The 26433-nt window shown below is 40.0% G+C and overlaps 1 protein-coding gene across 1 annotated transcript in view; it reads left to right on the forward strand.

Annotated features, from left to right (window-relative positions):
- The window catches only part of NEURL1B (neuralized E3 ubiquitin protein ligase 1B), a 74299-nt gene extending 48111 nt beyond the window's left edge, over nt 1-26188 (forward strand). Inside the window, exons 3-5 of the mRNA XM_051978908.1 lie at nt 5641-6348; nt 12765-12890; nt 19040-26188. Coding sequence (XP_051834868.1) covers nt 5641-6348; nt 12765-12890; nt 19040-19284 — 1079 coding nt within the window. The 3' untranslated portion in view covers nt 19285-26188. The remainder of the gene's footprint in view (nt 1-5640; nt 6349-12764; nt 12891-19039) is intronic.
- Nucleotides 26189-26433: the final 245 nt, after the last annotated feature.

Raw genomic sequence — 26433 nt, forward strand, 5'->3', positions numbered from 1 at the left:
TTACAGTCTGCAAAAGGAAACAGGAACAGTGAGTGAGAGATCACCTGAGAGAAGGTAGGGAGGGAAGGCCACAAGGCCTCACATAGGGCAGGATGGTGCAGCTGGGTTTTGCAGGAAGCGAGGGAATTTTGAGGTGGAGGTGAGGAGGGAACACATTCCTGACACAGAGGGGTGCACAGCCCGTGCAAAATGGAGACGGGAGGTGGGAGCCTATATAAGGGAACAGGCCCGGGGAGGGGGGAGTGGATCATGTCTGGGAAGCTTGTAAGAACCTAAGCATGAATTGCTGAATTCTTAGACGAAGAAGTGGGATGTGAGAGCAGGAAAAAAGGGTGTGTTCATCTCATAGGCAAAGTCAAGTGGCTTTGAGAATGTTCCAAAGCGAGGGAATGAAGGGGAGGGGAAGGGAAAAGGAGAGGCAGAGAGAGGGAATGTGAGACCAAAACAGAGACACAAGGAGGATGGGGGTGAGAGAGAGAGGAGGAGAAAGAGACAGAGACAAAGAGAGACAGGGAGACAGACAGGGACAGAGAGAAAGAGGAAGAGAGAGGAGGAGAAAGAGAGACAAAGAGGAAGACAGAGACAGACAGGGACAGAGAGAGGAAGAGACAGAGAGAGGAGGAGAGAGAAGGGGCGGAGGGAGAGAGAGACAGAGAGAGAGGAGGAGAGAGGGAGACAAACAGGGACAGAGAAAGGGGGAAGGAGAGAGAGACAGACAGACAGAAGGAGAGAAAGGGAGACAGGGAAGAGAGAAAGACAGACAGAGAAAGACAGAAGTGGAAAGAGGATGAGAAAAGAAGAAAGGAAGAGGAAGGAAAAGATGGAAGATAGTTGGGGGAAGAGTTTTATTCTTTACCCGACTAGTTTTAACTAGTTTTAACTCCTTCTACAGAAGGGGCCCGGGCAGCCGATGCTGTGGTGCCCAAGGAGTTAAGGAGGGAACTGCATTGACTAGGTACAGCGTTTACAGAAAGCATGAGTTTTTAGGAGACCAGGTCACCTTAAATTCCAGACTTTCTTCTGCTCTGCAGGAAGAAAAAAAAAAGGAATGAAAGAAACCAGAAGTGGGGTTGATCCAAGACTGAGATTTGTCAGATTAGAAACACTAGGGAAACAGGAGTGCTAAAGTCAGAGATGATTGTGAGTTGGAGGGAGGTATCTCAGCTAAAAAAAAAAATGAGAGAATCAGGTAGAATTGGATTCCTGTCCTCCAGCCAGTATTTCCTAAGGACCTTTTTTGCCTGAGGGAACTCTCACACAATGAGGACAGCAATCCTTGTCCAGATGTTTGATTTCTACACAGTTTTTCGAGCTTCAAGGTTAAAATTTTGTTTATTATGCCCCACACATCAAATATATAGTGAATGTAGAAATAGGGGGATGATAGATTTTTCTTTCACTGCTGGATGGAGAAAATGAAGATGAAGATAAAGAAAATCTAAACTGGCACTGGGTCCAAATCCCAGCTCTACCTCCCATTACCTGTGTTAGATTGGTGAAGTCCCTTGATATCCTCAAGCCTCAATTTCTCATCTGTAAAGTGGGTAGAACTGTATGACCTGGAAGGTCTATTCCAGCTCAAAAGTCTATAGTTCTGTGATTTCATGATTTGTCTTCAGTGAAGGAAAAGGCTAAATATGTTAGGTTGAGCTTCTTTCATGAGAAGCATCATTGTGTAGTGAAAAACTTGTGAAACTAGGTTTGAACCCTGGCTGATATTTATTAGTTTTGACTTATGAGCAAATAATTTAACCTCTGAAAGAATGGTAGATATTAGTTCAAGCTGCCTCTGATTCTATTTTTTGTCATTTCTTTCTTCATTGAAATTTGATTGTTGCTGGAAGTACATTCTAGTTTTTCAAACTAAAAAAAGTAGAGAGAGGCTACCGGTAGTGATATTAAATGGAGTCAACTATTTTCTTCTGTGTCCATCCAGGGAGAGAGATTAGAAGGCTAGGGCCATTCCTGCCACCCTGAATCATCTTCTCCCTTCGAGGAATCAAAGATCCAGAATTGGGAAGGGCCTCAAAGACCATATAGACTAATCTTGTCTACATGGTTATGTCACTTATGCAAGGTTATACAGATTTTAAGTGTCAGGAGTGGGATTTGAATACATCTAACAACACATCTTAGTACAGAGGAAAGAACATTGATTTAGCCATCTCTGCTCATCACATACCACCTTTATGACCTTGGGGCCTTGGATGTAAATAGTAAGTCATTTAAATTACTTTCCTCATCCATAAAATGAGGGAGTCTTGCTAAATGTCTTTCTGAAGTCCATTCCAGAACTAGATTTATGAATGAATAAATTTAGACCTGGAAGAAGACTTAGAGATTATTTTTTCCAACCTCTTCTTATGGAGTAGGAATTTAATGCCTAGAGAGATGAAGTGATTTGCAGACTTTATACAAATAGAAGGTAGAAGCTGGGCCCCGACTTCAAATCCTGTCTCATTCCTATCTCTTCTGCTTCCTCTGACATCACAGTATTGACTAGGTCTCTTACTTGGCAATTAGTCATACCTTCTATTATATCTGTCTACCTCACAGAGGTGATTTAGGTTATAGATAAAGTTATTTGTGTACGTCCAAGTGCTATATAACGGACATATTATTGTTGGTATTATCATACTGTGTTAATTACCTTTTTGTAGATTGATATCTTGTCTCCCTATCCAGACTATAAGTTCCATGAGGGCAGGAATGATGTCTTTTTTTTTTTAATTATGTCTTTATATTTACTTACTCCTTCTATAATTACCAGCAAAGCTGGCCTAAACATTTGTTGATTCCTTTTCGATTTAGTGCTTAGTTTAGGATTAGATTATAATAGAACATTAGTCAGGAAAACTTTCAAAATATCTAATGTAAACCTCTTTCTTTGACAAATGAGGAAACTGAGGCAATGTGATTTGTCCTGAGGCACAAGGAGTTGATAGAAGAACCAGGTTCTCTGACTCCCAATTGCGCCTCCCTTCCAGTATTCCACACAGTCTCTGCTGTGCTGTGATATAACAGAGGACCCCAGGAAATTCTCAGTAGTTACTAACCTAAAGGGAATTGTGTTCACTCCTTTGTTGTGGTGGTTTGTTCAGTTGTTTGAGTTTAATTCAACTTTTTGTGATCCAGTTTAGAGTTTACTTGGCAAAGATACTGGAGTGATTTACCATTTCCTTCTCCAGATTATTTACAGATGAGGAAACTGAGGCAAAAGGGTCAAATGATTGCCCAGGATTATGTAGATTATAAGTGTCTGGGGGCAGATTTGGACTCAGTTCTTCCTGATTCCAGGTCTGGCACTTGGCCTTCTAGCTCTGGCTAGCTCTAAATGCTTGTTGAATGAATCTACAGACTTTTCGATTAGGCCCCTTTGAAGCATTGTAGTCGACCTGTGGCTCTCATTTTTTTCTAATGGCAACATATCCTTTGCCCTACATAAGGAAACGCTTCTAAGTTTGAACCCCACTCCAGTTGGGCAGACTTGGACGGGCATGTGATTGCAAATGGACGTTATACATACAATTCCCAGGATATCCAGCTGTCACTCTCACAGAGGGACACGTCCATGTAATGTGGTGTGCATGTGGGAAACGAAAAGCTTAGATAAAACGTGCTTTCTGCCCTCCCAGACCTCTGCATGGAGCAGGAACGCGGGAGCAGCATGAGGCATCCCTAACAGGATGCTCTGAGAAGTCCGAGAGGGGACAGCCATTCCTCCTAGCAGCGGAGGCTTCCTGGGGGAGAAGTTTTGCAGTTGAGCCTCGTAGAATGGCCGAAGCAGCAGAACGGGGGAAGGAGGTTCTCCCCAGCAGAGGAAACAGTGGGAGTAAGGCAGAGAGCCCTGAGACGGAGGGTGTGTTGAGGGCAGAGAGCTGTCTGCTTTGGCTAGGGCACAGGGCGTGGGGAGCATATGAGACTAGTTGGAAAGGGTGATGGTACCAGGGCGGGGAGCACCTCGAAAGCCAGGCTGAGGAGCTCAGACTTTCACCGGGTGGATAAACAAGGGCCTGACATGCAGGACAGCAGGAAGGTCATAGGCTAGGGGGTTCAAATTTTGCCTGTGCGCTGGGGTGGGGAAGTCTCAGCTTCCCTTTCCCCATCTATAAAACGGGCAGAATCCTCCTCAGAACTAACTTTCATCTGAAAGATGGAGCGGTTATTGTAGATGGCCCCTGAGATGCCTTTCAGCTCAGAGTTTATGATCCTATAATCTATGACCAAATCTTTGAATAAGCGAGATGATTCTGGCCTCGGTACAAAGGGTGGAACTAGCCAAGGATACAGGCCAGGCGAGCCCCACCCTACCCAGCCACTGAAGAGTTCCTGCTTCCTCCCCTGGCTCCACATTAGCCTACAGGACACCGGGCGAAAGTCTTTTGGCGTTGGCCGACCTTGGCTCTCAGATACTCTATTCTTCTCTCGGGCTGTTATGAAGCATTTCCTCACTCTCCAGGGCTTTTTGGACTCAGTCTGGGATGTTTGGAGTTTGGTTTGTTCTCACTTAGGTTGCTGTTGGTCAGTCATTTTCCAGTTGTGTCTGAATCTTTATGGCCCCATTTTGGTTTTTTGGGCAAAGATACTAGAGTAATTTAACATTTACAGATGAGGAAACTGAGGCAGAGTCAGTGACCTGGCAAGGGTCAAACACTAGTAAGTGTCTGAGGCCGGATTTGAACTCGGGAAGATGAATCTTCCTGATTCTCATAGCCTGTGTTCTATCCACTGCACCACCCACGTCCCTTTCTCAATTAGTTTAGATACCTTTAAAGTAGGGTTAGAGCTAGCTCTTTGAGCCTATATTTGGTTGATTGTATACCATGGATAGAACGCTGGACTTTCTGGAGGCAGGAAGAACTGAATTCAAAGTTGGCCTCAGACACTGGTTGTGTGACACTAGACGGGTCATTTCATCCTGTGTGCCTCAGTTTCTTCATCTGTCAAATGATCTGGAGAAGAAAATGACAAACCGCTCCAGTATCTCTGCCAAGAAAAACTCACATGGGGTCACAGAGATTTGTACACAATTGAAAGAATTGAATAAGAAATTTATTATTGATTTTTTTTTATCTTGATTGATTTTATGACCTCTTCCATACTATATCTTTTTTTCAAAACTATTAGAATATAAGCTCCTCGAGGGCAGGAATTGTCTTGCTTGCTTGTATCTATACCCTGAGCACTGAGAACAGTGCCATTAGGCATTTAATAAATGCATTTTTTTTTCCATTCAAAAGGGATATGATTTGGGTTTGTTGACTAATATTCCTAGTCAGGCTAAAAGATAATTTGTAGAAGGGGTAGTAAAGATTGAAAAAATTCAAATAATATCCAAAGCAATCCCAATGGACTTTGGACAGAAAATGCCATCTGCATCCAGAAAAAGATCTAAGGAAACCGAATGTAAATCAACACATGCTATGTTCACTTCTATTTTTTTTAAATCTCTCCTATAGTTTTTTTGATTTTTCTCTCCCAATATGATTCATGAAGTAATGTATATTAAAAATAAATAAATTTACTGGAAAAATTTAAAAACAAAACAAAAAGAAAAGAAAAAAATGGAGAATATTAAACATGCATTTGTCCAGGAGGGTCGCAGCTTTTAATTCTTGCCTTCTTGTAATTTGACCACAGATAGCATGTTTGCCGAGACCATGGCCTCCTCTCGTCTCAGCAACACTCGCTTCAGCACTTGCATCCCACAAAGTAACCATGACTCAGCCAACTTCAACAACAATGAACTGGAGAACAACCAGGTAGTAGCCAAAATCAGCAACCTGAACCTGAGCCGGGTCCCAGGAGTGTCCACGGACAACCACGTTATACCCTGTTGTCCCAGCAGGCGTTCTCGGGGTCATGGAGTCCCAGCCTTCTTAGATACCGACCTCCACTTCCACCCCACCCGAGGGCCCGACGTCACCTTCTCTCAGGACCGCATGGCCGCCTGCACCAACTGGCAGGAGAGCAACAGGACCTTGGTGTTTTCGGACCGGCCTTTACACATCGGGGAGAGCCTCTTTGTGGAGGTCGGACACTTGGGGCTGCCCTATTACGGGGCTCTCTCCTTCGGCATCACTTCCTGTGACCCGGGGACATTAAGGACCAATGAGCTCCCGGCGGATCCCGACTCCCTGTTGGACCGCAAGGAGTACTGGGTGGTCTACCGAGCGTTCCCCATCCTCAACAGCGGGGATGTCCTCAACTTCATGGTCTTGCCAAACGGGGAAGTGCACCACGGCGTGAACGGCAACAACCGAGGAATGCTGATGTGCGTGGATACCTCACAGTCCCTCTGGGTGTTTTTTACAATTCACGGAGTTATCAATCAGCTCAAGATTTTGGGTAAGTTGTATGGGACGCCGCCAGGTTTCTCCCCATTTCACAGGCTAATTTTTTTATTTGGCTGCTGCTATATTCCAACATTTTTGTCTGCCTGCTGGCTAAGGACACTAAGAAGATCCAATTCAACAAATATTTATTACCTGCTTACCCTCCGCAAAGAGTTAGGACTAGAGGGATACAAATAATAATATCTGTAAAACACTTAGCACAGTAACAGGCACAGAGTAGGTATTATATAAATCAATATATAATAAGATGATAAAGTTATTAATTATTAACATGTATAATAATTATTAATTTAAATACACATACACAAACTTATTGTATGTTTGTTTATATAGCTGATAAATAATCTATTATTATTATCATTAACACATGGTCACTGATTTCAAAGATCCAACAGTCTTATAGGGAAAAGGAGACAAAACATATTTGTAGATGAATATGATGTAAAATGCTTATCTGAATCCTGATGAAATGTGATCTATTTGTTTAACAATACTGAAGTTACTCACACTATATAATAATACACACTCCCAAGTTAATCTAGTTCAGTCCCCTCATTTTCTAGTTGAGGAGACTGAGCAGAGAGAGTAAGTGAAAACCTGTAGGATCAAATATAAACAATTCTGCTTGGCTTTCTGGCTATTTCTCCCATGTGACATCCTCCATCTCCTCCTTCCATGTCCTTCCTCCTCATCCCTGCCTCTTAGGATCCCTAGCTTTCTTCTAGGCTCAGCTCACATGTCACCTCTACCAGGAGGCCTTTCCTGGCTCCCCCAGCTGCTAGTGGCTTCCCCTCTCCTCCCCAAACTATCTTATATCTATTTTGTATGGGCCTATATTGTATATGGACCTTCACTAGATTATAAATTCCTCAAGAATAATAATTGTTGAATTTTGTTTTGTCCTCCCTTAGCTTCCCACCAGACCTTGAGGTAGATATTTAAATACATGTGGATTGATTAATTGATCACACAAGTAATCAAGTCTGGTATTTGAACCCAGATTCTCTATAACCTAATAACCTTTCAATGATATTGGACTGCCCTTTCACTTATAAATTTCATTTCTTCCTGTCTGTCAATATCCAGGGGATTTTTCATGGATTTCCCTATTGACTTATCAAAACATGAAATAGTTCAAAGGACTCAGGCCTTCCGAGTCAGGACACCAGGATTTACCATTTACTAGTTGTGTGACTTAAGGCAAGCCATTTCACCACTCTTCTGCCATAAAATAGTGAGAATCATATTAACCTTTTAGTAGGTTTGTGTGGGAGAGGATGTGGCAGTGTGTGTAGGGGTGTGTGTAAGGGAAAGCATTTTATAAACCTTTAAGTGCCCTAGAAATATAACCTATCATTCATATTATATTTGGTCCTTTTGTCTTTATGCCAAATATTTAGCCTAGATTTCTTTTTACTTCTGTGTTTCCCTCTGACATCAAGGGAGTCAAGGCTCCCTTGACTTTAGGTCTTCTCATTTCAAGGATTTCTTTGATTGCAAATGCAATATGAATAAGCAATGTAATATGCAGATGAAAAATCAAAATTAAATATGACCTTCATTTGCATCGAGGGATAGAATGCCCAGAGTGAGAGAGCAAATCGTGTCACCGATCTCTACCCTGATCAAACATCTTTGAGCATTATGTTTAGTTCTTAGCACCACATTGTATGGAGGAGATTGACAACAAACTATTACCAGTAACTGTTTGTTAAACAACCATTACGTGCCAGGCACAATGCTAAGTGCTAGGGATTCAAAAAAGAGACAAAAGACAACTCCTGCCCTCAAAGACTCACAAGCTCCTTAAAAGATTGTGAGCAGGGTAGGCAGGGAATTGGAGACACATGAGAATATTTTGAAGGAACTAAGGAAAGAAGATTAGACTTTCTGAGGGCAGGGATCAGGGTAACTGTTATGTCAAAGGTGGGGTGAGATTTGTTTGACTTGGCTCTGGGGTGAGGGGCTAGGAGAATGTGCAGAGAGGGAAAACTTCTTATCCCTAATCAGAGGGGGCTGGGGCCGCTATGGGAGGGAGAGGTCACCTTTCACTAAAGGTCTTCGGATGAGACAGGTGGATGCCTGCTTGGCAGGAATATCAGAGAAGAGATCCTTGTTTATGAAAATTGAAATAGATGTCTCCTGGGCTCTCTCCAGACTGTGATTCAAGTTCATGGCCTGGACCACTTCATGATCTATTATTCTGGACCATAACTCTGTCCTAACCCTCCCATTGTGTCAGTTTCTCAGAGCCCTCTAAAAGTACAGAATGTGGCAATTATGTTGCCATAGTGATGGCAAGAGCTTACTATCTAGTTATTTTTTTCCCTAATGCTTCATAGTAAGTTTTTAATGAATGCTTTTTGTCTTATATCAGTCATTTCTGGGAAAAAGATAAGAAAACAAAACTGAATCCTCCCTGCTCTTGATTGAAGCCTACCTTGTATAAAAAAAAAAAAAGAAAGAAAAAGAGAATGAAAGAAAGAGAGGAAGGAAGAAAGGAAAGAAGAGAGGGAGAGAGGAAGGGAGGGAGGGAGAGAGGGAGAAAGGGAAGGAGGGAGAAACAGAAAAGAGAGAGAGGGGTGGGGAAACCTCAGATAACATAACCACATCTAACAGATGTGTTTCTTCTGCATAAGTCCCTTTCTCTCTCTACTGATGAATCGATCCTTATCTATTTTTCTTTCAGTTCCTCAAAGTTCAGCTGCCATAGAGTGATCTTTTCATTTACATTATTGTAAATCAGTGTATATTTGAATTCTGGTTGTTTTTCTCTGTCTCAATTCATACAACTCATCATGTTTCTCTGAATTCCTTATATTCATAATTTTAATGTCTAATAATAATTCTATTATGTTCATATGACATGGTTTGTTCAGTCATTTCCCAATCCAATAGGCACCATTTTCCTTAGACAGCTAGATGACATAGTCATGAGCTCTGGACCTGGAACCAGAAAGACCTGAATTCAAAAATTATCTCTGACACTTACTGTGTGACACTAGATAAGTCACTTAATTGTTGCTTACCTCAGTTTCCTTATCTACAAAATGGGGATAGCAACAGCACTTCCTTCCCAGGAGATGTTGTAAGGATTAAATGAGATTTGTAAAACCTTTAAGTGCTGCATAAATATTTAACCATTATTATTTCATTTTTTTTTTACTAGTACAGAGAATTGCTGCTATAAATATTTTTATCTATGTTGTACCTTCATTTCTCTTTTTTACTTCCTCAAAGTATATATTTGCTTTCTCTCTAGTCCAGGGATTCATAACCTTTTTTTGTATCATGGATCCCTTTGTTGATTTATTTATCAGTATGCCTAGTAAAATGTGTAGAAAAGACAATGGATCCTCCATCCGAATAATGTTTTTAAATGCATAAAATAGAATATGTAGGTAGTTAATTATATTAAATTTTAAAAATTAGTTCAAAGACCACAGGTTAAGAACCCCTAATTTAATATCTATTCAATTTGCCGTTGTGAATTGGACCCCCAAGATAGCGAGCTCAGTCACAGCAGAAAGTCAGCCAATACTTACTGATTAATTAAAGGCTCCCTCCCTGCTCCTCCACCTGCTGACCTGAAAACTGAATGCTGAGGCGGCAGCAGCTGCTGTGACTCACCCGAGCCTTCCCTGCTCCTGGCAGATGGCAAGAGAGGGGCTGCCTTCCCTGCTTGGAAGAGTTGAATAAGGCAAAGTTCTTCATTCATCAGTTCTTTTTTCCTTCACCTCCCTAGCACCTGAGCCTGAGTGGGAGAAAATGGCTCAGCAGAAAGCTGACAATTCAGGAGGAAATAGAAGAACATAGAATTTAAGGTTAGAAGAGGCTTAGCCATCATTTATTTAGTCCAGAATTCTTGTGGGAAAAGGGACAAGTTATGGATGAATTTCAATTAACTTTGATGGGGGAAATACCTTTATTTTCAATTTGTCCTTTGGTTTCCTTTATAATCCTAGGCATTTTTATTTATGCATTTAAAAACATTCTTCTAAGAAAGGGCCTGCAGACTTCACCAGTCTCCCCAAGGAGTCTAGAACATGAAAAAATATAAAAACCACTGCTCTAGCCCAACCCTCTTCATATACAAATAAGGAAACTGAGACCAAACAAGGAAAACAGTGCCCAGTGTCACTCAAACAGTAAAGATAGTAAGCAGCAGAGCCAAAGTTTAAACCCAGATGTACTGACTCTGGTATGATGATGATGATAAATAATAAACAATAATATGTAATATCATATAATATGAAATTAATAATAATAATAATAATAATTTATATAGGGCTTAATAGGTACCAGATACTATGCAATTATTAGTTTTACAATTGTTAATTCATTTGATCCTCACTGCAACCTTGTGAGGAAGGGGTTCTTATGATCCCCTTTTCACATATGAGGAAATTGAGGCAAGCAAAGGGTAAGTTGCCCAGGATCATGGAGCTTGTAAATGTAATTCAGGTCTTCATGACTCTAGATCTAGCGCTCTCCATTGTCTAGCCAGCTGCCCACCCCGTCCCTTTTTCACTCATACCACATTTTGGTACCTTGAGCTTCTTTTTAATATGCTGCCATTTGTCTCCCTGGGAGCCTTGGTCATCCCCCATGGCATTCACTGTATATTGTCCAAAACACTACTTCAGAATATAAAACTGAGATGTTAATTGAAAAGTAAGCAATATGTTAACACAGACTTTGATGCATAAATGAAAAGTCCAAAACAGCATATCCTCAAAGACAATAAAAAAGCCAAAGGCTTGAACCCTCCCTCCAGGAATTCACAATCTAGCTGGGACTAGACCAGGTCTGGAACACCTGATTGAAATACCTATTTTAGCTCTGAGCAAGTAGATGGATTCAGAGCCAGCTGATGCAGTCGCTGCTCTGTGTGTCTCTGTGCTCTGCCACTGCTTTCTGCCCCGTACCCCACACATCATAGTCTCCATGTCCCTGTGCTCACGGCCCTTCCAACACTGCTTGGCTTCTTCAGACTTGGGAAGCAGAAGGACGGTGGGGGAGGTATCAGGGCTGGGAAGCTGGAAGTGTGTGGAGGAACATGTCAGCAGGTGGCACCCCCTTCCCACCAATCTAGAAAAAAAGGAGATGGCAGCAGACCCCTGGGCCAGACATTCGTTACCTACAGTCCCTTAGGAGCCAAGATGGGCTGCCCCAGGCAATCCCATGTCAGGTTCCCACCTATGTGAGTCCTAAAGGCACTGAACAATCTCATCCTGACACGGCCACCTCGGCTGCTCAGACTCAGTTTCCTCATCTGTCAAAACAGGTAGCTTGTACTAGCTACCTCAGAGATCTGCTATGAAAAAAGTCACCTTAAAACATAAAGTGTTAGGTGGAACAGAAATGAATTGGGGAAAACCAATGAGTCTGTGATGTCTAACAATAAGATGATAGCAGACTGACATGTTACCTGGAAACTACCTCTGCCTTCATTCTTTAAGCTCCCATCATTTGTACAGCCTTTTATTAGGCACCTGGAGGAGATTGGACAAGATATACCACAAACTCTCTCCTTGAAGAGTTTATCAAAAGACATGACAAAGAATAAATATAATGAATAAAATTTGATTATACAGCACTGGACTTGGAATCAGGAAGATCTGAATTCTAATCCATTGTCAGATATTTACTAGCTGTAGATCTCTGGCAGATCACTTGGGCAAAGCACTTAGCCTCTGTTTGCCTCAGTTTCCTCATCTGTTAAAAAAAATAGTACATATATGACCAGTTTGTTGTGAGAATCAAATGAGACAACATAATAAAGTGTTTCACAAACTTTACAGCAATGTATAAATATATTTTTTTCTGGGATGTGCTGCAACATGGTTCTCCAAAATGGGAAACGTTTTTAAGTTTAATTTGCATTACTAACATCTGTTGCATTATTTTCTTAAATCTTTACACAATCAACAAAACAATAAATCAAGTCCTGATTTGTATCATTTGCTGACTTCTGAAGTATAAATGCTCACATTGACCATGTTCATTTGACTCTCAAGCCTGTTTGAGTTCCAGCATACCAATTATTATTATTATTGTTATTGTTGTTACTGTTACCAAATTTAAATCAAATTAAGCATAAATTCAATTTAATTATTATCATTAATAATAATAATAAACCTTTTTCCCCAACAACCCCAGGGGGCAAACTGACTACAATAATATAAACCTTATTTTATAGAAGGAGACACTTAGATTTAAGGAGGTTGAGTGACTGACCCACAAGAAGCAACATTCAAACCCAGATCTTCTCCTTCCAAATCCATTTCCTCCTCAGTGATGATGATGTGGATAAGTAATATTTTGGTCTTTATGAGAGGAATTCCTTCCTCTGAGATTTATCCAGCTGCAGCTGCCTGACTTTTTTTTTCTGCTTTGGTTTTGTAGGCACATTGCAGTCTAGCCCAGTGACTGCTTCTCCCTCAGGATCTCCCAGTGGCTCACAGTACGACAGTGACTCAGACATGGCCTTCAGTGTGAACAGGTCCTCCTCAGCTTCTGAGTCCTCACTGGGTAAGAAGCCCTTTGAATTCAGAACGGTTCAGGAGGTGGTCTGAGGCTGCCACCTTAGGAGTCACCTTCCCATTCAAGCTAAAACTGTTTTTTTTGAGGTCTTGTCCAAGGACATTTTGTTTGCTGTCCCAATTCCCTTCTTGTGCTCTCCCTGTGTGACATTCCCTCCTCTGCTGTCCTCTCAGGTGTAGTTATGCCAGATCAGTGATGCTGGGAAATGGGAAGAGAAAAAATCTAAAAACGAGGCTCAAAGCATCACTTTGTACAGTACCTGGCGTGGAATAGGTAGTTAATAAACTCTTGTTGACTGACCAAAAGGACAGTAATAATACAATTGTTAGTTGGAAATTACTTGAGAAGAGACTGTATATACACATACATACATACACATAGAGGTATATGTGTGTGTGTATGTATGTAATATACATATATATATTAAAATTATTTTAATAGTATTTTATTTTTTCCAATTACATGGAAAGACAATTTTTAACATTCATTTTTCATAAAATGTTAAGATCTCTCTTCTCTCCTTCAGGTTAAGATTACATTAGGGTTTTTTTGGTTGTCATATATAAATGTGCAATTATAAGCAATTTTATATAGGTTATATATGGCAATGTTATAAAACATGACATATATATATATATATATATATGTGACTTATATGGCAATCACAGGGAAACTATATACCTATGGTTTTCCTATTTCCTAGATGGAGTTCAGTCTTTAGAGAAATTCTAACAGGCTGCTGTTCAGATTGGTTTAAATTTAAATGGTTCATAAACCCTCCCACCTATCAGTAGAGAAGTGAATGTAGTGTGTTGTTGAAAGTTCATTTTACTAGGTATACGCCAGTACTGGTGGGAAAACTATTCAACAAAATTTGTGTGACCCGCATAGAAAAGAATATGAATGCAAAGTCACACTCCTGTTGTTTTTCTCTCAGACCATGGGTACAGAACAAGCCGTATGGGCAGAAAAAAATAATAGCATTGGAATAGCACTGTTCAGAGAGAGAAGAAGCATGAGTAGGGAAAAGGAATAAAAAATAAAGACAATATGGAAGGTAGGAATCCAGGGTCAAGAATCCAATAATGCAGTAATGTTGTCCTGGACAGAGAATCCTTTGGTCTGGTTCTATTTGACTTTGGTTATCAATAACTTGAATAAAGATTTATTTATCATGCTTCTGATGGCGAAAAATAAAGAGGACTTAAGAAGCTTCTTGATAAGGGTGAAGAGGAAAATATTAAAACTGGCTTGAAGACTAATATTAAAAAAAAAAAGTAAAATCTTGACAATTGTTTCCATCACTTCCTGGCAAATAGAGGGAGAAGAAAAGGAAGCAGCATCAATTCTAAATTCTTAGGCTCAGATGATGATGACTGTAATTATGAAATTAGAAGTCACTTGCTCCTTGGAAGGAAAGCTATGACAAATCTGAACAGCATATTTATAAAGGAGAGACATCATTTTGCTGACTATATAGTCAAAACTGTGGTTTTTCCAGTAGCAATTTAAGGTTGTAAGAGATGCCCTATAAGGAAAACTGAACTGCCGTCAAATCAACGCTTTTATAATTGTGGAGCTGGAGAAGATTTTTGTGAGTTCCTTAGGTAGCAAGGAGGTCAAATCAATCTATTTAAAGAAATTAATTTAAGTGAGTCACTGGGAAGTTAGATTTTCATGTTGAAGCTTAAATACTTTGGTCACATAATGAGAAAATGGAACTCACTGGAAAAGACCCTGATATTGTGAAAGATTAAAGGCAAAAGAAGGGAACAGTAGAGGTTGAGATGTAAAGGTGGTGTCATGATAACAGTGAACATAAACTTGGATAGGTTTTGAGAGATAAGAGAGCTAGAAGGGCCTAATGTGCTGTGGTTCATGGGATCATGAACAGCAACAATTTTCATGTTCATTCAATTTGCAAATGGCACAGAAAATTGGGAGGGATGGCTGACATCTTGGATAAGATTCTCAAGATCCAGATAAAATCTCAGAAGTCTAACAGGATGAACACTAAAATACAATAAAATGATGTGACACAGGGATAAATGTAAATACCCTGACCGAGATTCAAAAAATCAACTGCATAAGAATAAAGAAGTAGAATGGCTAGAAAATAGTTGATAGGAAAAGAGACAGAAGGAGCACAAGTTTAATAGGAGGAATAGTTAGATGGCGCATTAGATAGACCACCAGCCCTGAAGTCAAGAGGACCTGATTTCAAATCTGATCTCAGACACTTACCACTTCCTAGCTGTGTGACCTTGGGTAAGTCACTTAGTCCCAATTGCCTCAGCAAAAAAAAAAAAAAAAGTTTAATAGGAATGCACATTTATGATACGACAAGCAAAAAGACTAATATAGTCTTAACCTGAAATTGATAGAAGCAAAGAAGCCTGAATAAGGGAGGTAATGATGCCATAATACTATGCCCAAATCCCAGAATTGGGATGGCCCCCAGAAGCCATTGAGTCCAGCCTGTTTTTGAACAAGAGTGGTCTTTACAGAAATCTTGACAGTTAGTTGTTCAACCTCTTTTTGAAGAGGATGAACTCACTCTTTTGAAGTACTGTGTTCCGTTCTGAGCACCACACTTTTAAGGCGGACATTCACATACTAGATCAGTTCCAACAAAAGTACATTGATCACAATAGTCAGTACAAATGATAACATGTAGTGTTTTAAGGTTTACCAAACTCTGCAAATATTATCTCATTTTATCTTCACAACAATTCTGATGGATTGGTACTATCATTACCCCCATTTTTCAAATGAGAAAACTGAGGTAAATAGTAATTAAAGGTTTGCTAAGTAGTAAGTGTCTGAGGTTGGATTTGAACTCTGGTCTTCTTGACTTCAAGCCAAGCGTTTCATCTCCTGTACCACCTAGCTGCCTAACATGATGTATGAGGATATCTTGAAAGAACTAGGAATATTGATCCTCAAAAAATACTTTGAATTGAAAAATACAAAGAAATACTTTGATGGAGGAGCCAGAGAATGGGAAATGATTGCTATCTTTAAGATAAATTATTTTATTTAATAAGAAGAAATATTAACTGGAAGGGTTAAACTTCTTCTGATTGGCCCTGGAGAACAGGTCAATGTTAGAAAGTCAGTTTTCAGATGAAAATTAAAAACTTCTTAACCATTAGCTCTATCCCAAAGTAGAATGAGCATCTGGGAAAGATAATAAGGCCTATCATCAGCAGAGTCCTTCAGGAAGCCATGAAGTACATGATCACTGAAGTGATCCATCCAAATGATGAAGCTGAGAGAATTTCTACTCAAACCAAATTGAAATCAAAATTATTTCCAACTCTTGAATTCATTTGATTCTGTGAAATTACTGTTCTCTTCCTTTGGCAAGTGAGAGCTTTGCAAACCTTAAAGCATTATATAAATGCTAGCTATTATTATTATCATTTGGCCTCCAGATCCATTTAAAATATAGTCAACTTAGGGTGAATCTGTCACTTTTCCTTCATTAGATGATCACTTTCCTCAATCTGTACTTTCTTCCAGCAACTTCACATCCTTGTTTATTTTCCTTCTATTTTCTTGTCCTGGAATTAGGAGGTGAATATGAAAATGTAATAGTGAACATTCCTCCAAATCTTTCAGGGTTCTTTAGGTGACTTGAAACAACATGTACCCTTCCTCTTATAAAAATACTTATGGGTCATCAGTCTGAGTCTCTGTCTTCCCAGCAATACCAGGATTGCCCAGTGGGACAAATTAAGAACTGCAATGAGACAGTTATCAGATATCAAAAGCCCCAGTGAAAAATGTTGTCATTCACTGGCTCCATCTGTTCTCACTTCCCTAACCAACTCCAGGTCCAGCTATGCACATATGAAGCCCCCACATCATTCTCTCTATATCTTTTGTATCCTTGTCTCCCAGATTCAGAGCTTCTATTGAAGCCAATGGTGGATGATTAACCATTCTGAATGATTTTTGCCTCTGTGGGAGCCTTCTTTTCACACATAATTTGAGACTTTATTCTACCTCCAACTTTTCCCTCTGAGGCCAGCTATAATGACCCTTATAACTGGTGCTATCAGAGAAGCTATTTCCTTTTTCCTTTGTATATAGCTTGTTTCTGCCAAGAGAGCATTTAGCTAATGTGGTGGTACATGGGCAAATTTCCTTAGAAATTTTCTTTTTTCTTTTCATTAGATCCAGTTTAATTTAATTCAACATATATTAAATGACTACTATATATAAAGTCACTATGCTAAGTACGTGAAATATAAATTTACTAATAAAAATGTCTTTACCATTTTGAAAAAAGTTTTAAAAATACATTTATCACATTTATTTTGATATTTCTTTTTTAAAATTTTGAGCTCCAAATCTCTCCTTTCCACCCATCCCTCCCATATTCATTGAGAAAGCAAGAAATATGGTATTAATTATACATGTGAAATCATGCAAAACACAATACTATAGTTTAGCCATGTTGGAAAAAAAGAAAATTTTAAAAGTGAAAAAAAGATATGTTTCAATCTGTATTAATTCTCTCTCTGGAGGTGAATAATATTTTTCATTATAAAAGTCCTTCAGAATTGTCTTGGATCATAGGTAAATCATTCACAATTGATCATCATACAATATTATTATTGTTCATTTTTGTACAGTGTGCAAAATTGTATAATGTCCTGCTCACTTCACTTTGCAACAATTCATATAAATCTTCCAAGGTTTTTCTGAACCATCCTGCTCACCATTTCTTATAGTATTCATATAGCAGTATCCCATCACAATGAGATGTCACAACTTGATCAGCCGTTTCCCAATTGATAGGTTTCCTCAATTTCTGATTTTTTTGCCACCATGAAAAGAGTTATCATACATAATCGTGCATGCGTGCGTGCGTGCGTGTGTGTGTGTGTGTGTGTGTGTGTGTCCTTTGCCTTTTTCTTTGGGATATAAACCTGTTTTATAGTCCTCTGGATATAATTTCAAATTATTCTCCAGAGTATTAGGAGCAGTTCATAATTCTATCAACAATGCATTAGTGTCTCAATTTTTCCACATCCCCTCCGACATTTTTCCTTTTCCTTTTCCTTTTCTATCTTGTTAGCCAATCTGATAAGTATGAAGTGAGTATCTTAGAGTTGCTTTAATTTTTATTTCTCTAATCAATAATGATGTGGAACTTTTTTTCACATGATAATAAAATCTTTGATTTTTTCGTGTGAAAACTTCATATCTTTTGATTATATATATATCAATTGAGGAATGACTTACATTTTTATAAATTTGTTTCTGTTCCCCATATATTTGAAAAAGGAGTCCTTTATCAGAGAAATTTGTAAAAAATTTTCCCCCAACTTTCTGCTTTTCTTCTAAACTTGACTACATTGGTTGTGTTTTATAAAACCCTTGTAATTTAACATAATCAAAATTATCCATTTTACTTCCTAACTTCTCTTGTTTGGTCATAAATTCTTCCCTTATCCATAGATCTGACAAGTAACATTTTTCATGCTCCCCTAATTTGCTTATGACATCACCCTTTTTTGTATAAATCATGTATCTATTTTGACCTTATTTGCTATCCAATGTGAGATCAGTGGAAGTGACCCTACCCTCAAAGAATTTATGTTCACTTGGGAGAGAAGAGAAAGTTATAGCATATACACAATATATATGAATAATTTAAATTGAGTTTAGGAGGAAGAGGGTACTTAGTGTAAGACTTGGAGTTGGGAAGGGTTATGGTTTTTGAAGTCAGAAAAAGCCTCACCTAAGATCTGGCACCTAAATTGTACTTTGAAGGATTATAGGAGCTAAAAGCAAAGAGACAATTCTTTTCATACATAGTAAACCTCCCATGTAAAGACAGAAGTAGAATATAGACACTTTTCTTACTAATATATAATCCCTTTGCTTCAAGAGTGATTCCTACATTCTTTTCAAGTGTTATTATTGAAGTTTGTTATGTATCTAGAGTTGTGTGTTGGCCAGGTGTATTTTGCATTATCTTGTGCTGAGGTCAAGATTCATGCTTTTGGTGGAATGGAATTGGGGGGATGATGTGGGTTGTGAATTTTAATTCTTAAAAAAAAATAAGATTTTGGGGAGGGAGAAGTATACATTTGTGTTTTTCTTATTTTTCTTTTGTATAGTGACTGCTCCAAGCTCCCCTCTGAGCCCCCCTACATCACCTGCATTCTCCCCTCCAGAGCCTCCAAGCAACAAGAATGGCGAGTGCACCATTTGCTTTGACAGTGAAGTAGACATGGTCATCTACACCTGTGGCCACATGTGCCTCTGCCACACCTGCGGTCTTAAACTGAGGAAGCAGCCCAATGCCTGCTGCCCCATCTGCCGGCGCACCATCAAGGACGTCATTAAGATCTACCGGCCTTAGCCCCTCCGTCACACCCCAAGCCCACCACTGCTCAGGTGGGCAAAGGGGCTTTGCTAAACAAAACGGAACCATGCCTTGCCACCCACTGCCAGTGACTGGTCCTATGCCAAGAGGTTTACCCATCTCTTCTGAAGCATTTTTAATGGTAGGAAAAGTCAGGGATCTGCCCTAGCTAAGGAACTTGGCAGAGGGTCCGAGGGAAGAAGGGTAGCTGCTTTTGGTGATCTAGTGCTTCTCCTAAAGATACCGTCCTATAGATGATCACAGGCACTGTCACATGTAATCACTGTAGCATATGTACTTGCTTTCTCTAAGGCCCAGTCTTGCCCAGCTGGGAAAATGGCAAACTTTGTGCAATGCTTCTTGGAGATAGTTCGGTTGAGTGTGTGTGATACAGGAGAGACAAGTTGGGGGACAACAAAGGGAGAAAAGAAAAGGAGAGAATGAGAGAGTGAGAGGGTGTGTGAGTGTGAGAGAGAAGAAGGAAGAGTATATAAGAGAGAGAGTGTGTGTGTGTGTGGATGAGAGAATGAATGTGTATGAATTCTAAGCTACTGGAGGTGGGAGCTCCTGGTTCCACTGAGCCCTCCCTTGCCATCCTCCAAGCTCTCTCCAGAAGCCCTCAATCAGGAGCTTCTCAAAGAACATCCAAGAAATAGAGGACCAGCTACAATCAAGGGCTTGTGTCCTTTTCCATTTTTTTTCCCTCCTCAGAAGCTATTGGACGAGTGACTGTTGAACATTTTCAGTTTTTACCCAACCAGAAATATTACTTGGATAATAATATTTGAGAAGGAAACTTAAGATCATCAATGCACTGTTTACAACCCCAGATATGAACAGCTGTGTCTGGGTGCATAGTTTTTTTAAAAAGCAACTTGTTGGATTTTGATTTTGGGTTTGTTTTCTCTTTTGAGAGTGATTTCACCGGTCCCAGGGTGCAGCAGAGCTAGAGCTCTGACCTCTCCCAGAAGATGCATTACCCTCACAGCTGCTCTGCAGAATAGAATTTTATGCACCGTGCACCTTCCCCCATTCCCCCAGTCTCCAAATACTTTAAAGAATATTATCTTCTTAATCTTTATAATTAGGAGACCCTCCCTAAAGCAGAAACTGAAATAGAGAGGCAGGGGCCTGCTCAGAGGTCATTTGATAGCTTAGCTAGAACCCCTTATAGATTCTTCAGTTCACTACTTCAGCCACTTGCCCCAGGGTTGGCAATCTGGGGCACATAAGGTGATGTTCAGTAGTAAAACCCAGGGTCCATTCTCCAACCTAGGATAAATTTAGAAGCAGGAAGAATTTGTTTTTATTGGCTTTCCATTAACTTCCCTCCTGGGCCTCCATGCTACCTAGCCTCTCTATCCTGGTCATGCTGTCAGTTAACTGTCAACTAATCTCTAGTGGATTGTCAGCTTTTAAGGTGTTAACTGATAATTATGGCATCAGCTGACAATCTTGAAGTGGGACCCTCTTCATTGCATTTTTCTAAGGAGGATTGTTTAAGATTAGCTGACCTTCCTTGAGGAACAGGGTCTAACTTTACCATGTTTCTTTTCCTGATCATCTTGTTATTGCTACCAGAGAGATCCTGAGGGGACATTGGGCATATTATGGGTCCTTCTTCAAGATGCTCTTCTTGAGTCATCCACCCCACTAACCCGGGGAGCAAATCAATAAAAATGTACCAGCTGGCCTCTGCCATAGTCCATGCTGCTTTTCCTTTTAAAGGAAGTCATTCCCCAAGAGTCTTAGAGGTTAGGGAATTAAGGATTATTGCACGAGAAGTGGCAAGAGTGCTAACCTGGGATTCAGAAGATGCCCCTTTCCTGCTCTGCCTCCAGATTCCAGGCTCATTTCTGCTTCTAACTCATTGTGGAGGCTTTAGTCAAGGCATGTCATTGTGCCTAGGTTTTCTCATCTGTCAAATGGGGATAATAATGCCTTTCCCACCTGCCTTGCAGAGGCTATCATGATGATCAACTTAGATATAGGATATGAAAGATAATAAAGATAATAGATGTGTAAGATATACTTCTTTTTAGACTAAATCTCAATCAACTCAACTTTTCCAGAGGGAAGACAAGTAGAAATGGAAGAGAAAGTTGTAGTCAATTAGTTTTGGTTCCTTAGGTTCTTGTATCCTAGGTAGGGTGTAAGGGAGAGAGCAGATCTTCAATTAAAACCTTATTTGGTAGAATTTCTGTATGTTCTTCCTTTTTCCTAACTCATTCGGAGACCAGGCAGTGATTGATCCCCAGTGGCAGCAGGAGAGCTCGGCCAAGGGCTGTCGAGCTGAGAGCTGTGAATGAAAAACAATTCTGTCAAGTTGAGTTAAAATGAGGTGTAAAAAGAAGTGGCCAGGAGATCTACGAAGTTCTCACTCAGCCTTTTTATTGATGTTTTCGAAGAGCTACCTCCCCAATCTTGCTGAGACCAGAAGACAAGACAGACCGTGCCTTCCACCCTTTCTGTTAGAAGCAATGTCAGGATTCGCTGAGAGACAGGGTGGCAGAGTGGCTACACATCTAACCTTGGTATCAGGAAGACCTAAATCGACAGGCTCACTAAATGAACCTGGGCAAATTAACCTGTTGGTGCCCTCGGCCAAATGGACCTTGTGACTCTTCAAAGAAAGAGTAAATTATGCCCAACGTAGCTTCCATATTGTGTATGTGTCTTTGTACACTGAGTCTCTGAAAAATAGTAAACCAATATGTGGTATATATGGTCATTCAATTGGATTCACCAGAACAGCCCATTCCCTAGGAGTGTCAGATAACGAGAACTTGACTGTATATTTCAAAGGGACTTTGATTTAAAAAGAGAAAATAGTTGACTGTTATCCCATTGTTTTTCTGCTTATATTCTTCATGCAAGCATTTGTCAGTGCTTATTGCCATCCCTTGGCCTCAGTTTCCACAGCTGTACTATGAGGGAGTTGGATTAAGAGCCTATGGTGACTCTGACTCCTGGCATAGGAACTTTGAGCCCCTCAGATATGTGAGGAGCATAGTTGTGTGCATTACATTTCATTAAAGTGTGCACCCATTGAATTTTATTGTTTTTAAGGCAAACATTTATTGCCTAATCATAAAGGACATTATTTTTAGTTATCAAACCAAAGATACTAAAATTTAATGAAATTAAAATTATTTTTCTAAAAATAACAGCTAAACCTCACTTAGAAATACAAAATTTTAAAGGGAGAAAAGTACCAATTTTTTTTTTTTTTTTTTTTAGATTTTAGAATTTGCCCGAGCACAGCCGGCATATCCTATGTATGAGAGCCCACAGTCAGGAAGACTGATGGTGAACATCTTTTTTCCCTCTGGTTCCCCATCCTACCAATTCTTATTTCGGTCCTAGTTACAGCTCAGTAGCATTAGCGCCACTTTGATCCTTAAGTGCAGAGATTTGGAAACTATTAAAGGGTGGCCCGGGCCGCTGAGAGCATCACAGGCACTGCTGCCGATGACCTGCTATGTGAGGAGAAAATGAGACAATGGCCTGTTTTAACCTGCCTAGTCACTGCCATAAATAGCATCAGCATCTGAAGAGGAACTGGGGGCTGGGGGGCTGGGGTTTGCTTGCGGTTTCTTTTTAAACCAGGCATTGTTCAGTGCTTGAAGAACTTCCTTTTTTTTTTTTTCTTTACTAAATTAACCACTAAAGTTCCCTCAGTCGCTGCGCTTGATGGCCAGTGGATATTCTCCCTCAGTGGTGCTGCCTGGTATTTCTCTTGCTTCTTTGTAGGACACAACATAGCCCTCTTTGCCCAGGGTGAGCAGTATGCGGTATACTGCTGCACACAGGCTCTGCTTTAAAAGGGAAGGGAAAATTGTTATTCATGACATTTTTTTAAACCTGGAATGGAAGAGCAAAAGGTTTTGGCATTGAGGAAGAACACAGGTCCAAAGGCTTATTATAGAATTTTATGCAATGAAGAACAGCATAGGAGAATGAACAGAACCCAGAGAAAGGCTGAGTTTTAATTCCATCCCTGCCACTCATGCCCTGTGGAGCTGGATTACTTTATTGTCCTCTCCGCCTCAGTTTCCCCAGCTGTATTATGAGGGAGTTAGACTTAAGATCGAGTGGCTTTGTGGTTGTAACTCTTGTCCTTGCAGATGTGTCAAAGAGCCTACATTAAGCTATTGAAGGACAGGAATTGGGCTGTGCCTTAATCTTGCTAATGTGTTTTCTCATGCATCAGTGAGCTATGTCCAATTTTGGTATGATTAAGGGAAAGAAGAGAATTTGGAGTTCAGAAGACCAGAGGGCATGAATTTCAAATCTGCCTCTTGTTTGACCTTGGGCAAGTAGCTTAATAATTAATAATGAGTGATATTTACATAACACTAATTTGCAAAGCACTTTACATATGTTATCTGATCTGAGCCTTGCCACAGCCCGGTGAGTTAGGGACTGGAGATATTATGTTCATTCTACAAAAAGATCAAACTAAGATTCAAAAGTTCCCTAACTTACCAGCAATGTCAGAGGTACCTTCAAGCCCATATCTGTCAGTACTGTTCAGTACCATAACCACTTTGCCACACTGCCTCTCATCCCCTGTAGATACCAGTTTCGTTATGGGTGAAAACTAGAGGGTCTCCAAAAGTCCGTCCCAGTTCTCAATTCCCTGTTCCTAAAGTAACTAGAAACAGCATCAAATAAATGCACTCTTAAGTCAGTACAGGAGTCCCTTTGTTTGGGGTTTTGCGGCTAGTTTAGATTGGGCCTGGTGGTTGAATCTAGGATTTCTAACAGAAGGTTTGCCCCTAGAATTACTTTGAGGATTCCTCTTTTAAGGTCTTTTGAATGTATTTCCAACCCTGAGAAAGCCAAACCCAGCTCTCACCAATATAATCTGCCAGCTACGGCTCCACTCTTTGCCCTTCCTGCTGAGTGGTGCACAGAGTCAGGACTGATACTGTATACATGGGTTAGCAATGGTCCTGTATATCCCAAGGACCAAACAGTTGATGGACCTGGTTTCACAAGGTCGTAAGAGTGGGCAAACAAAAGGAGAAACAATGGAGTTTTGCAAAAGACTAAATGAAAGACTAGAGAGATGAAACTAGGAAGAGATTTTGCAAGGTCTTAGACAACTTGCTTTTTACTTTGCTGAACATTTCTAGAGAAATTCTGGTTCTCATGTCCCAGTGTTGTTGGAAAAAACTGAGCTTGACTTAATGGCATTCATTGAATTTGGCTGCTTGAAAGAGATACAATGGAGGTAGATGGACATGATTTTCTAGTGATTTGGGATCCAGACTTAGAACCTGCACCTCTAATCTCTCATCATTACCAATTCCATTCCTAATCTCTAACAGTTTTGAAAAGTATAGAATGCCTCAAAGGCAGCCTGGAGGCCAGTGCTAGGACAAGAAAAGACTGATGGGTCCACAAGAATCTGACCTCTTTGGAATAGCTGTTCTCCCTCACTCCAGGGCCCCTGAGAAAATGATTTCTCCCACACTGTAGATCAGAAGGTCAGAAAAAAAGGAAACAAACCTTCCCAGAGATCCAATGCAAGCAGCCAACTCAGCCTTCCCAGAATGATAAGGTTCTGACTGGACTGTGGTAGCTGTGCCTTTGAAAAGGGGTGGGTCTTGAATCATGTGGTACAAATGATTCCCTGAAGGGTATTTTTTTCTTTTTTGCTTCTTTGTCGTCCTTCCCAATGGAATAGTGCTTTTATATCCATGGCTATTCAAGGTCTGCTGTCCTCCACAACAAATGTCCTTTATGGCCATAGCCACCAACTTGCAACTCAACTAGTTTCCTCTAATCCTTAAAATAGGTTTAATTTCTACTCTCCTACTTCTTTCTCCTTGACTCATTCTTCTAGTCATTTATTCCTTATGGGATAGCCATAGAGAGAGAGAGATAAGAATATATATATACATATGCACATATATAAGCTACATATGTATGTATATATAAGCTATATGTGTGAATAAGCCTCAGAATCAGTGAGTAAATAAAGAACCAGCCTTCAATCTTGACTATTCTCTGACTAATATTGGCTTGTTTAATCCTGGGCAAGTCACTTAGGCCTTTTAATAGCCCGAGGAAATCTGACTGTAATTTGAAGAGCAGTTATAGATCTGCAACGGTACAGGTTGTTTCATCTGAAATTCCCAATACCACTAAAAATACAAATTTGGTCTAAAAAACTAAAACCCACCCAGTTATATCAAGGGCAGGGCAGAAGACTATCCCATATCTAATTACAGCACTTGGGATAGATAGCTGAAAATCTTTGTCCCCAGCAGGGACTCCCAGGCTTAACCTTTCAGGATAACATTTAAGTCTAGATAATAGCTTGGAGGGCAAGTCTGGAGTGGACCTCACTCTGCCTTATGCCATCTTGGTGCAGGTTTCTACAAAGGGGAGCCTCAGGTTCAGGAAAAGTAAGTCTCCTGGGGATGAATGGTTAAAAAAAAAATTGTCTTTCTCCTTTGATGTCTCTTAAAATTCCTTGATGAAATGCTTGTACAGAAATCTGTTTGTGCCTTATGGGAGTGTCTGTGTACTTTTTATCCTTTTTAAGCAACTTTAAAAAAAAATAAGGGGAGAGAATAACAAACATGGTAGTTTTCTAGGTTTTTCTGTGATCACTGAAATTACTTTGCTTTTTTGATATTTGAGTGACAGATTATCTGTTTCCTTAGATTCTCCCTCTACCTTTGTACAGAGAGCTCCGTGGATTTGTCTCCTCTTTCCCTTGACAGTTCACTTAGTTGTTGGGAGGGACATGTACTCGCTCTACCTATCGGGCCTTTCTAGTTTTGTGCTCTGTGTGTTGTGTGTGTAAGAATTTTGTCCATTTTCTCTGTTTTACATTAATATAAACTGTTTATGAAACAAATAAAACTTTTGCTTGTTAAAAAAAGTTGTCTCGAATTTTGTTTTATAAACTATACACTTAGCCATAGGGCAAAGGGCCTCACTGAACATTCACTGATGTTTTCAATTTTTGAGGAGTTCAAAGTTAGCATTTTCAAGGAAAGAGTCAATAAGTCTGAGCCCCAAATTTAGTCCTCTGGTAGTGAGGAATTAGAAAGCATCTGAAGGACATCAGGATAACTAATCAGTATGATCTAGTGAAAAGAATGTTAGCCTACCAATAAGGGAGCC

Source organism: Antechinus flavipes, chromosome 2 (genome assembly GCF_016432865.1).
Source record: "Antechinus flavipes isolate AdamAnt ecotype Samford, QLD, Australia chromosome 2, AdamAnt_v2, whole genome shotgun sequence".
In the NCBI taxonomy this organism is placed as follows: domain Eukaryota; kingdom Metazoa; phylum Chordata; class Mammalia; order Dasyuromorphia; family Dasyuridae; genus Antechinus; species Antechinus flavipes.